Raw genomic sequence first — 13,167 nt, 5'->3', positions numbered from 1 at the left:
TGAAACTGCTGGGATGCTGCTAAAGCAGTTTTGAGAGGTACATTTATTGACATTGCCTCTGCAAAAAAGAAACTAAGGCCGTAAAATCTAAATGATCTGCAAGAAAAACTAAAACTGCCGGTGGTAAATAATGCCAAGAAGAGGAATCATCAAATGCTACAGGAAATTCAAATGTTACGAGGATAAATGAATGACCTCACAGGAATTGGTTAAGAAAATGCTCTTTACAAAGATATTGTGGATCAAAATTTTCTAAATGATTAGCCTGAAAAAATCTTGGAAAACAAAAAGCTGAAAGAGCAATCTTTAAAATATGAGACAGACAATGTAATGTAATTTTAACCAAACAAGACCAAATTCAATCCTCTTTTCAATCCTTACACACAAAATGAACAAAATAAAAACTAAGAGCTGAAATAACAGTGTTGAATATACAGGGTGCAATCAAAAGCTTAAAGAACAATACATTTCCGGGGAGTGATAGGTTCACCTCAGAGCGGTAAAAAGCTTTAAAAGAAACACTTACTGCTCTGCTTTTAACTACTTTTAACCAGTATGCGCTTAAAAAAGCTCTGAGTTGGAAAGCAGCCAGCATATCACTAATACCTAAAGAAATGAAGGAAAGACTGTGCCTCATATAGACCCATTTCTATTCTGAATGTGTTTTGTGCAGCTAATCACACAAAGCCACCTCAGCTCCAACTATGTACTAAATCAATAACTCAAATGTATAAAGCATGTGCGCATGTAAATACTATTTTTACCGTGACAACCGATTATTGTTCTGGCAATACAAACTCAAATAAACAAAAAGAAAGATAATTATCAAAAGTAAGAGTATTATGTTTCTGTTTAGCATCCTAATAACCACAGTAATGCTTTATAAGATGTAATAAAGTCAGATGCCAAAAACATATAAATCACACAACAATCAGTGAGTCTCTTCAAAACAACAGACATGTCTCTTGTGGCAGTTCACTTCTCTGTGTTTTGCCTTCTGCTGAGGAGTATTTCTGCTTCTGTTGGTTTTTTGAGCATATGTTTTTTTACCTTCAAAAGTCACCAGAAGAATTGCCGGAATGAAACGCCATGTCTTAGTGTTGATGGATCTTGTATGATAAGTCTTGAGCAAATAACACTTTCTTGCCTGGTACTGGAGGTCTCCTTCAGCTTTTGCAACCTTCATGGCATTATCAGGCCTCGTGGCTTATCAGCTTCTAGTCTTTTCTGGCCCAGACAGTGTGCTTTCTCTATGGTGACATAGAGAACTCCAGTCCTGGATACAAATGATTGTTGTCTCCTCATTCTCTGGGACTCTTACAAGTCTGAGATGGTTTCTGTGGGATCAGGACTCCAAATACAGAATCGTTCTCCGCCTCTGCTCTCAGCTCCCGTAACTCATTCGTATTGTTTGAATACAAATGAGCACGTTGCACGCCTGCCGTCTCCTCCTGCCTTCAGGCCTGCCACATCTATTTTGTTTTGCCCTCACCTCAGCCCTCAATGGCGCCATGTCATGCCGCATTTCAAGAAAATCAAATTAAAAGCTTTGATATGCTGAAAGTATCCTTTGACTTGGGGAAACAGGATTTTTACAGGCATTTACAAATAAGGAGTTATTATAACCAAGATTTTTTTTTTATTGAGGCTTATAAATCAGAACTTGGAGGTGCACGATGGCAGAGCAGTTAGTGCTCTAGCCTCCCAATAAATTGATAATCCAGGTACTCTGGCTCCCACTGTCTAAAGACATGCTTATGTGAGGTAAAGTTGGCTTCTCTTAAATTGCACCTAGTGAATAAATGTGGCAGTGAATGTTTGTGTGTCTATTTCTCTGTGTTAACCCAGTGACTATCTGTCACCCCTGGTGGGGTATCCCCTGGTCACTGGGATAGGCCCTAGTCACCCACAAACCCTATTGGGAAAGGCAATAGAAAATGATTGAATGAATCAGAACTATAAATATACTACTGCATTAATAATCTTAATTATCTTAACAATATATTAAAAACAAATGGTTTGTTTGTGTGTGTAGAGATAAGATAACCTTTATTTGTCCCACAATGGGACAATGGGGAAATTCCAGTGTTGTAACCCAGATTAGGCATAGAAACACAGATTAGGAACAGAAGTGGAATAATAAAAACAGATAAATTAGAAATAACTCTTATAATCTCATATATAAGTAACAATAGTAACACTTATTTACAGCTGTGGCCAAGACGTGACAATGGCCAATTATCTGATCCTTTCCATTGCTCCAAAAGCAATTGATTGATTTTATACAATATCTTTGTCCTAAAACAATTGCTTCTATGATGTCATATTGCTGACAATAATTAGCTTCCTGTCTGTTCTATTTTTTAGACAAATGAGCAATTAAGGTGAGTGGCTGTTAGCAAAATGGAAAATGGATACAGAGAGTTGTAAATCTGTAGAAGAGTGCAGCCTTCAGTGACCTGGACTGGCTCAGCTGCCCCCCAGCAGATGGTTGCATGCTCTTACTCTTATACATATTTCTTCTAATCTAGCAATAGCAGTGATGGGGGAATATCTGTGACTTACTCATAGGTGCAACCAAAAGTCTATGACATAAGACAGTTGTAGTTCTTCAGAAAATCACAGAATGAGTGACAAGCCTTGGCGGACACTTTGGTCAATAGCTATATCACACTAAGTTGGCCCAGTCTGAAAAGATTTCAACAATTACGATGAGTGTTTTTCCCATGATTTGAGCCGAGCTGAATTTTTTGTGTCCAATCTTTTTACTGCTCCACTGACATCTTGAACCTTATCCGTAGTAACTGAAGCAAAAGAATCTAATTTTGAGTTTATATGTAAATCCTGCTCACTGACAATAGCAATGACGGTAATTGATTCTGAAGATCCTCATAATAAATAATTAAACAATACCTTGACTTAAATACACTCTCCTAGATTATATGTTGAAATACTTGTAGTTTGTACATTTAGTAGTACTGGTCAATAGAAAGAGGAGCACAGACCTCCTGGCTGTCCCATGAGACAGGAAAGAGAGACAGAGTGATGGATGAGCCCCCAAATGGACTGTTGTTATATGGACAGAACTCTTGTACCACTCCTGAAGGCTGACTCGATTAAAATGCATTTGTACACGCTCTGCGTCCTCCCCTAGATCACCTCTACCTACAGCAAAGACATCTCTCTTACAATGTCATTTGAGTGTCCACCACCCTCACTAAAAAAGTAGACTATTGTAATCAGTGATGTTGTTGTATCCTCAGCTAAAACATTTGCTCCACCTTGCCTATGTGGATGGGGTGTGTGATTAATTGAGTGATTGGTGGTGAGAGGGGCAGCCTCACTTCAGTCACCCAGGGAATTTATAGCAACAGAAGAAGCTCACCATCAACACCAAAAACGTAATGCATTATTATAATTGTTCATTACATCATAATCTATATCAATTTTAAAACCTTAATGGTCATAAAGACTGTGCCGAGTGTACAGTGAACTTGCAGCTCTAGGGCACATCCACAACTGTAGATGACTTTATAAAGGAGCTAACACTTGATAACCACAGAACAGTAAAAGTAAATACAGAAAATACAGAAGATAAAAGTGACCTCTTACGTTTTATTTATTTAATTTATATATATATATATATATATATATATATATATATATATAATTATTTTTTGTATTTATTAATTTATATATATATAGATATTATGCCCCAACTTTTGAAACACACACACACACACACACACACACTCTGCATTGTCCTGAGATGTCTCTTGGGGTAGGGGGGGGGGGGGGGGGGGGGGGGGGGGGGGGGGGAGAAAAAGTGCACAGACGGACGCTGCTAAATTGATGTGTGTCCCTGGGGATGTTTGATGGATTAATGCTAACCACACCAGCTGATCTTTGAGACTTGGGCAGACCACATATAAAAGCCCTCTGCAGCTTTAGTGCTTAGCTCAGCTGTCTACCTTTCCCTATAGTCACTCCACTCAGAGCACATTTCCTTTCCTCTGGCTACACATGTCTTAGTGTTTTGAAGAAGAAGCCTGTTATCACCTTCTCCAGTATAGCGGATTGACCTAAAACTGCTTAAAATGCCACGTTCCTTTTTAGTTAAGCAGACAAAGGTTGTTGATTTCTCCTTTTCAGGTGGTTACCATCACCAGCACTGGGACAAGTGTGCTGTGACACATGCCATTGCAGAGTCAACCACACGCCTTGCAACATGCTTGAGCCAAAATGGTAAGTTTGAATGGATTTACTTGTTTGCTAGTAGAATGGGTTTCTACACTGTATTTTTGTATTGAGAGCAGATTATAAAGAACATTGAGGTCAGGCTCTAGCAGCTACAACATCCCCTTGTTGGTGGCATATGGCATAGTATCGGTAACACCTTAACATGGCATTATTCTCATCATTTGTTAACAAAAAAAACATACTATAAAAATGTAGTAACCCTAAAATAGAATAAAAATCACTTTACATATGTGATACCACTTTTGAAATACATGATTTGTAAGGTAATTTTAGCATAAATCTGGTGCTGATGTTAACAAATTCAAATGCATTCTGTATCGTTGAGTAGGTCTGACGTGAGAGGCTAAGCTCTCTGATGGAGAGATATTGATTAGTAATATATAATACAGACCAAAGTGCAGGTATGCGTGGGACAAAGTGCTCTAATGTTATATATGTCTACATTCATTGATGCAATTTTTTATTTTGACTTTTTTTTATTGAAGAGTATGGTCAAATCTAAATGAGTAAAAGTAAAACTCAATACTCAATGATAAACATAGTTTCAAGCTGATTGAGTTGATGTGTATTTAGAGATTAGAAATACCATCTGTCTGCCTGTCTTTGTGCAAGTGTGTTGTGGGGTTGGAGGGGGTCGTGGGCTCCTTTTGTCACCCCAGCTCCGCCTTTGCACAGTGTTCAACACTCTAATGCCACAGAAGGCTGTCCTCCTGAATTCACTGATTTTATGACCCACTGTTGACAAACCACTATTGCCCCTGTCACTGGTCATTACCCTGTGTACCACAGTTACCAAACTCAATCTTATACTGATAGTTTCCAATAGTGATGATTTTTGGATGAATGAAGCACAACATAGTAGAAAAAGGTTCAGTTGTAGTCATCTGCACTCTGTTTTAGTAAGCACAACATAGTTAAATGAATCTGTTATTTCCAGGATACATCCAGGACTATGTTATCCCGTCCCTGCAGCAGAGAACTGAGCAGCCCTGTGATGATGAGGCTTCACTGCACTTGCCCTGTGGCTCCGAGGGCAGTGCAGCAGAGGATTTCTCAGACCATGACATGGAACATCCTGACAGCCCTGTGTCCAGCTGGACAGCCCAGTCAGACAGCAGCCTGGAAACAGAGTTATGTTTTCCTGCTGATGCTTGTTTGAGCCGCAAGTCCACCCAGGACCAAATCAAGGGGCTGGCTAAAAGCTGCTATAAGTGCAATGAGTGCGACAAGTCCTATGCCACCTCCTCCAATTTAAGCAGACACAAGCAGACCCACCGCAGCCTGGACAGTCAGCAGGCCCGGAGGTGTCCCACCTGCCACAAGCTGTACGTATCCATGCCAGCACTGGCAATGCACCTGCTTACTCACAATCTGAAGCACCAGTGTAGTGTGTGTGAGAAGTCGTTCAGCCGGCCTTGGTTGCTGCAGGGACACATGCGCTCTCATACAGGAGAAAAGCCCTTTGCCTGCTCGCACTGTGGGAAAGCGTTTGCAGACCGATCCAATCTGCGTGCCCATATGCAGACACACTCTGCTTTTAAACACTACTCGTGCACCCGCTGTCACAAGAGCTTTGCACTCAAGTCCTACCTCAACAAGCACCTGGAGTCAGCCTGCCTCAACTGATGTGAACTCTGCACTGGAGCATGCATGAAGGCACTTTTCATGTAACAATGTAGATCAATATACAATCCATCCATCTTCTTCCGCTTATCCATGGCCGGGACTATTGTGGTGAAGAAGGAGCTGAGTCGAAAGAAAAAGCTCTACAATCCAAACTGACCAAATGTGACTATCGTAACTATAATATATCTTAAACTAGCCAACTAGCCCTTATTTTGTACTACACAAAAGGAAAAATAATCTATGTGTATTACAAGTTTTTTAATGTTATTAACTATTTATTAATTTGCCAGGTTTATTTATTGATGCATTGTTATTTATATTTATGGGCAAAATAATTAATATTTCAGGGATACACCTAGAATAATAATTGTTTTTGCTAGATTGCATTTGCGCAGTATTAATATTATATTTATCTACATTTTATCTGGATTTGTCTACTTTCTTTCGTAATGTTATGATGCAATAAATTGTATGGTATTGTACATTATTTTGTTTGAAGTTGTTTTGATCATTCCAGACTGACACAGGATTGCCCGCCCTTGTGACCAACAATGGTGTGGTAGCGGTTTAGGACCCACTTGCCCTCTCCAATGGTCTTGACTGTGACATGAGGACAGGCCCCATAAAAAAGTTCAATTACAGAGTACCTGCTTTGGCAGATCAGAATAATACAGAATATTTAAAAAGTCGTGTTTTACCCATATTGGCAGATAGTGTGCACCAGAACAGCTCCACTCGCAGCTCTGTGACCACAGGAAGTACACAGGGTCAGGTGTCATGAGAATTGAGCAGCTGCTATAGACTCGTCTCAGAGGAACTCCGACTCCACTAATCATGCACATACAGTAATTAATAAGTTACATTTTAGTATAATTTGTTTTCATTATCAATCAGTATGGCTGTACACTTTCTCAAGTAGGCGTATACATTTATGTGGTGTGGCCACTGCACACTGCACACACTAACCCACAATGCTATCTGCCTACAGGGATTGTGGTTGAAGTATCAGTGTCAGTCTGCAGTGTATTGAACTGTAATTGAGGGAAAGTAATTCAATTGCCATTTAGCGTCATATTGGTTTATTTATCAATTCTATAAGAAGACGTATGGGTCTACTGAATATGCAAGTTGTGTGCCTTCATGGGGCAAATTACACATCCCTAGAGACAGTGATTGCAAATGTATAGGTAAAATGGTTTTCAAAAGAAAAACGTTTCAAAATTCATATTAATTCCACTGGTAACTCACACATCATCAGATTCAGGCAGAAGGAGATCTGCGCTCAGAGAAACAAGAGCGCAAGTCTGTGGAAGGTGATGGTACGAACACACACTATTAAGAATTCTATGTTGTTTTGAAAGACCCCTGTTCTTCATTATTTATGATTTGTTCGTTAATGGTTTACCTTTGGGCTGATTTTGAGTAGAGGAGGGGCAGTGGACCAGCTTGTTGTTGTTGGTACAGCTGAGCAGTGGCTTGGCTTTTGATCTGTTACACAATCTGGAAGCCATTTGGTTTGGGCATTTGTTTTTTGGTTGATGCTTGGTCACCTACATATGTGGGATGTTTATTTACCCTGTGCACTTACCCCATCACACCATAAGTGACCGACAACAGCCACTCCAGCCACTGTAAGGAGACAATATTAGATTATTGTTATGTACCTGCTTACCAATGCCCGATCTCATCATCTCTCGAAAGCAGGAGAGAGCCTGGTTAGAACACTGGAACACCAGGGGCCACAGTGGGGTGACAAGAGGAAATAGTGTTGTGGCCTTAGCCAAGACACTTCACCTTGATTGCCTAGTGAAGCGCTTTGAATGCCTTGAAGGTGGAGAAGCGCTAAATAAATATACTGTAGTAATAATAATAATAAAAATAATAGCTCTCTTGAAATTGGCTCTGACTAAACCAGAGTTGAGTGTCAGAAAAGTAAGTAAGTAAATGTTATTTGTATAGCACCTTTCAAAGACAGAAGTCACAAAGTGCTTCACAAAAACACAGAATAAAACAATAAAAACACAAAAAACTTACAGCGAGCAATACATATACACCAATATACAGTCAAATCAGTCCCTAAAGCAAATGCAATTAAAAGGCCTGACTAAATAAAAAGGTTTTAAGCTGGCCCTGAAAAGCAACATGCTGTTCCAGAAAAGGCACGCTCCAGTCTCCAGTGCTTTAGTGTGAACCCACCACCATCTCATCTGTGTCTTTACTGCTCAGTTTGTGCTTGTTTTGGTGCTACAGACATTTGCAGGGTCGTTAAGTCTCGCCCTCCTCCCTTCACTCACTCCTCAGTTGTTTCTTTTGGTGGCTGAACCCTCCCACTGAACACAAACCCCACTGAGCTGCAAACTGGGCTCTACAAACCCGACACTCTCCACCAAACGGACTGCGCTTCAACAGTTTACTCTGAGGGCTTTTATGTTGCTGAGATCTCTGCCCGCGCATCCACTCCCCGGCCCCATGGACTTGTGTTTTGGGCAGAGTTCCGTCAAAGCTGTCCCGGGGCAGAGCTTGAGCTGGCACGAGGCGCTGGGCGCGAGCGTCGGTGTGAGACAGCGGGTCACGGCCAATGCCCAGGAGCGGCACAGAGCTCAGAACGTCAACACTATGTTCTCCGCGCTCCGCACGCTCATCCCCACAGAGCCCACGGACAGGAAGCTGTCCAAAATAGAGACGCTCCGACTGGCGTCCAGCTACATCTCTCACCTGGCCAACGTGTTAGGGGACGGAGACGGGACGGACCAGCCGTGTCTGAGGACCAAACAGGACAGGAGCATCTGCACTTTCTGCCTCAGCAGTCAGCGGAAAGAGGTAACAACTGCTACACTCACTCAAGTAGGACACAAAAGAGCGAGGACGTTTAAAAGACACGTTTGGAAATGTCAATAACTAGATATAAAAGCTAATCAAAGGAGCACAAAGTTTTTCACCGAGGGCCAGATTTTGAAATAATATTTCATATATTATATGGAGCGAAGGGCCACAGACTACATGTCAATGAAGTGAATCATTGCACATTTTTTAAACTTTTTGGAGGTTTGATGAGACCCCGCACGTTTGAATAATTGGAACATTGTAATGAAATGTTTAGTTTTAAGATATGATGTTTTTACAGTAAAATTAACTAATATAACAGGAAGCCTGATGCGCAATAAAATTGTTAAAGGGCCCCAAGCCATGATTTGGAAATCCCTGAGGGTTCTGGTGGTGGATCCACTACCTGATCTCCATGGAGAAGTTATTGCTTTGCGAGGGTGTTCCAAAGTATGGCATTAAACACATCTACCGGTATCTAGATGTATTATTATTATCTTGCAATTGTTCAGTTTTTGGAGTTTTTATTGCTATTTTTCTTTGAAAAACATGCATTCTTATTGCGAACGGGCTTTTCACGGACCAGACTTACGACTTGACCTGCTTGTCTCCATGGAGATATATAGGCTTCCATGTCTCTTTATGTAATGTGTTGGATTTGGATAGTGGTAGAAGCGTTATGCACTGGAAATATTGTATTTTGGGTCTTGACATGAACTACTGCGTAAGTGCCGTGCCAGATAAACAAGATAGAGCTGATGCTAACATGCATTCTATCAGGTCAGATCAGGTCAGATCAGGTCAGCCTTTGGTGAGGAATGAATTATTGAGATGGGGTGGTTACCAAAACAGAGCTCCACCCCGATGCCAGAGACCACTGCAAAAACTGACCGCTCAGACTACCTCTCACAGCTGCTCACGGACATTTAAAAGCCGGCCACCCTAATTCATGGTAGGCCTACTTCACAATGTATCCTATTATTTTGAAATGAATTGACCAAACTAAAATCCAGGCTGGGAGAAGGAGAGCCTGGACTGTGCATCTTTAACTTGTCCAAACAACAGAGTGAGGTCTGTCACACATGAATGAGCCGTCACAGGGCTCATTCATGTGTGCTGTGTCAGCTCAAAAGTGCATCGACAAAGTGCAAAATTGAGTGGACTGGATTTGTTGTTAACTGGAGTGGGGCGCAAGGATTGCCACTTCAGCTCATCTGATCACAGAGACTGAAAAGCCTGTTACCCGAAAGTGGAAAAGGTCTTAATTTTCAAGGTTAACAGGGCAGATTGTGCTGTGCTGGTCTGATTCTAAGATTTAGTTAGCTTGAACATCAGTTTATGCTTTTTTCGCTTAAATATAGCAAAAATGAGGTTTAGGCTATTTAGTTACGACATGGCAACTTGCCTTGTCCTCTCCACCTGGCTCTCTCCTTCACCCTGTTTTTCACTTGACAGCAAATACACAGTGGCACACAGTGGTGCTTGAGCGGTGGTCTGAGTGCTTGAGCGGTGGTCTGAGCGGTGGTCTGAACGCTTGAGCGGTGGTCTGAGTGCTTGAGCGGTGGTCTGAGCGCTTGAGCGGAGGTCTGAGTGCTTGAGCGGTGGTCTGAGTGCTTGAGCGGTGATCTGAGTGCTTGAGCGGTGGTCTGAGCGGTGGTCTGAGCACTTGAGCGGTGGTCTGAGCGCTTGAGCGGTGGTCTGAGTGCTTGAGCGGTGGTCTGAGCGCTTGAGCGGTGGTCTGAGTGCTTGAGCGGTGGTCTGAGCGGTGGTCTGAACGCTTGAGCGGTGGTCTGAGTGCTTGAGCGGTGGTCTGAGCGGTGGTCTGAACGCTTGTGCGGTGGTCTGAGCGCTTGAGCGGTGGTCTGAGCACTTGAGCGGTGGTCTGAGCGCTTGAGCGGTGGTCTGAGTGCTTGAGCGGTGGTCTGAGCGCTTGAGCGGTGGTCTGAGTGCTTGAGCGGTGGTCTGAGCGGTGGTCTGAACGCTTGAGCGGTGGTCTGAGTGCTTGAGCGGTGGTCTGAGCGGTGGTCTGAACGCTTGTGCGGTGGTCTGAGTGCTTGAGCGGTGGTCTGAGCGCTTGAGCGGTGGTCTGAGCACTTGAGCGGTGGTCTGAGTGCTTGAGCGGTGGTCTGAGCGGTGGTCTGAGCACTTGAGCGGTGGTCTGAGCGCTTGAGCGGTGGTCTGAGCTCTTGAGCGGTGGTCTGAGCACTTGAGCGGTGGTCTGAGCGCTTGAGCGGTGGTCTGAGCGCTTGAGCGGTGGTCTGAGTGCTTGAGCGGTGGTCTGAGCGGTGGTCTGAACGCTTGAGCGGTGGTCTGAGTGCTTGAGCGGTGGTCTGAGCGGTGGTCTGAACGCTTGTGCGGTGGTCTGAGCACTTGAGCGGTGGTCTGAGTGCTTGAGCGGTGGTCTGAGCGGTGGTCTGAGCACTTGAGCGGTGGTCTGAGCGCTGGAGCGGTAGTCTGAGCTCTTGAGCGGTGGTCTGAGCACTTGAGCGGTGGTCTGAGCTCTTGAGCGGTGGTCTGAGCACTTGAGCGGTGGTCTGAGCACTTGAGCGGTGGTCTGAGTGCTTGAGCGGTGGTCTGAGCGGTGGTCTGAGCGGTGGTCTGAGCGGTGGTCTGAGCGCTTGAGCGGTGGTCTGAGCGCTTGAGCGGTGGTCTGAGCGGTGGTCTGAGCGGTGGTCTGAGCGCTTGAGCGGTGGTCTGAGCTCTTGAGCGGTGGTCTGAGCACTTGAGCGGTGGTCTGAGCTCTTGAGCGGTGGTCTGAGCACTTGAGCGGTGGTCTGAGCACTTGAGCGGTGGTCTGAGTGCTTGAGCGGTGGTCTGAGCGGTGGTCTGAGCGGTGGTCTGAGCGGTGGTCTGAGCGCTTGAGCGGTGGTCTGAGCGCTTGAGCGGTGGTCTGAGCACTTGAGCGGTGGTCTGAGCGGTGGTCTGAGCACTTGAGCGGTGGTCTGAGCGCTTGAGCGGTGGTCTGAGCGGTGGTCTGAGCGGTGGTCTGAGCGCTTGAGCGGTGGTCTGAGCGCTTGAGCGGTGGTCTGAGCGCTTGAGCGGTGGTCTGAGCGCTTGAGCGGTGGTCTGAGCGCTTGAGCGGTGGTCTGAGCACTTGAGCGGTGGTCTGAGCGCTTGAGCGGTGGTCTGAGCGCTTGAGCGGTGGTCTGAGCACTTGAGCGGTGGTCTGAGTGCTTGAGCGGTGGTCTGAGCACTTGAGCGGTGGTCTGAGCGCTTGAGCGGTGGTCTGAGCGGTGGTCTGAGCACTTGAGCGGTGGTCTGAGTGCTTGAGCGGTGGTCTGAGCGCTTGAGCGGTGGTCTGAGCACTTGAGCGGTGGTCTGAGCGGTGGTCTGAGCACTTGAGCGGTGGTCTGAGCGCTTGAGCGGTGGTCTGAGCGGTGGTCTGAGCGGTGGTCTGAGCGCTTGAGCGGTGGTCTGAGCGCTTGAGCGGTGGTCTGAGCGCTTGAGCGGTGGTCTGAGCACTTGAGCGGTGGTCTGAGCGCTTGAGCGGTGGTCTGAGCGCTTGAGCGGTGGTCTGAGCACTTGAGCGGTGGTCTGAGTGCTTGAGCGGTGGTCTGAGCACTTGAGCGGTGGTCTGAGCGCTTGAGCGGTGGTCCTTGCAGTGGTATCTCTGGCTTCAAGACAGAGTGCTGTTTTGGTCACAACCCCTGCTGGGATTATTTTCTGTTTTATGCCCGGGGTACACTGACTTGATGCAGTCGGGGACCCACGCAGGTTTTACCAACTCCGGTCCCCTACGGTCCATTTTTGATGAACGCCGCACATATTCACTTGGTTTTGCGCGAGAACACTCATCAGAAGCCTGCGGTTTCCGGCAAAGAGAGACTTCTTGAGGATTCTTTCCGCTGACCCGTGGCTGCAGTGCTCGGCGGTTAGTGTAAGACAAGGCACATGGATTTTAAGCGGGACCCACGCACATTCCGTTTCGCACCTGGACCAGAGTCGGTGCACACCAGGCATCTGCACATATCTGTTTTGCCATTTCGTTCGGACCTTAGACTGTGTTCTCTTTTGTTTTCTCTTGTTCTCTCATCTTGCGCTGAAGCAATTCTGAGACCTCTGGGAGAACAGCAAGTGCATTTTAAGGTCTAGTACGTTTATATAAAAGGCCTCATTCAACAACAATCACAACAACAATAATAACAACAACAACAACACAAATCTAGCCTATTTTGAGCTAACACTTAGGCTTTTCAAACCATAAGTTTAGGCTAAGGTGACAGACATCAAGTCCTGATTGAGTCTCATATAAGATCTAAGGTCTGTATTGTAATTGAATGTAAACTTTCTTTTGTGTCTCTTAATCCAAATACTTTATGTTCTCTTTAAAGGCCAAAGACAGACAGGACTGTGTGAAGCTGCATGGACGGGGTGTAAGACACAGCTGTCGATAAGACTGAAGGAGACTGCTTTATCTGCATTTGTGAGACTTGAACCACGGTTTCTGAGGGCTTCCTC

At 44.7% G+C, this 13,167-nt stretch overlaps 2 protein-coding genes across 2 annotated transcripts; both read left to right on the top strand.

Moving 5' to 3' along the window:
- The first annotated feature begins 3,831 nt into the window (after positions 1-3,831).
- On the top strand, positions 3,832-5,949 carry LOC140366158 (uncharacterized). The gene is made up of 2 exons (XM_072452832.1): positions 3,832-4,245; positions 5,198-5,949. The coding sequence occupies exons 1-2, from the start codon at positions 4,098-4,100 to the stop codon at positions 5,884-5,886; spliced, it is 837 nt and encodes a 278-aa protein (XP_072308933.1). The 5' UTR covers positions 3,832-4,097; the 3' UTR covers positions 5,887-5,949.
- Positions 5,950-8,340: 2,391 nt separating this feature from the next.
- LOC140365423 (transcription factor 15-like) lies at positions 8,341-13,129 on the top strand. The gene is made up of 2 exons (XM_072451834.1): positions 8,341-8,706; positions 13,041-13,129. The coding sequence occupies exons 1-2, from the start codon at positions 8,356-8,358 to the stop codon at positions 13,101-13,103; spliced, it is 414 nt and encodes a 137-aa protein (XP_072307935.1). The 5' UTR covers positions 8,341-8,355; the 3' UTR covers positions 13,104-13,129.
- Positions 13,130-13,167: the final 38 nt, after the last annotated feature.

This window comes from Eucyclogobius newberryi, unplaced genomic scaffold (genome assembly GCF_026437365.1).
Source record: "Eucyclogobius newberryi isolate DKJ021-1_F unplaced genomic scaffold, fEucNew1.0.hap1 SCAF_19, whole genome shotgun sequence".
In the NCBI taxonomy this organism is placed as follows: Eukaryota; Metazoa; Chordata; class Actinopteri; order Gobiiformes; family Gobiidae; genus Eucyclogobius; species Eucyclogobius newberryi.
The sequence above is the reverse complement of the archived record's forward strand: the minus strand, read 5'-3'. Positions and strand labels throughout refer to the sequence as shown.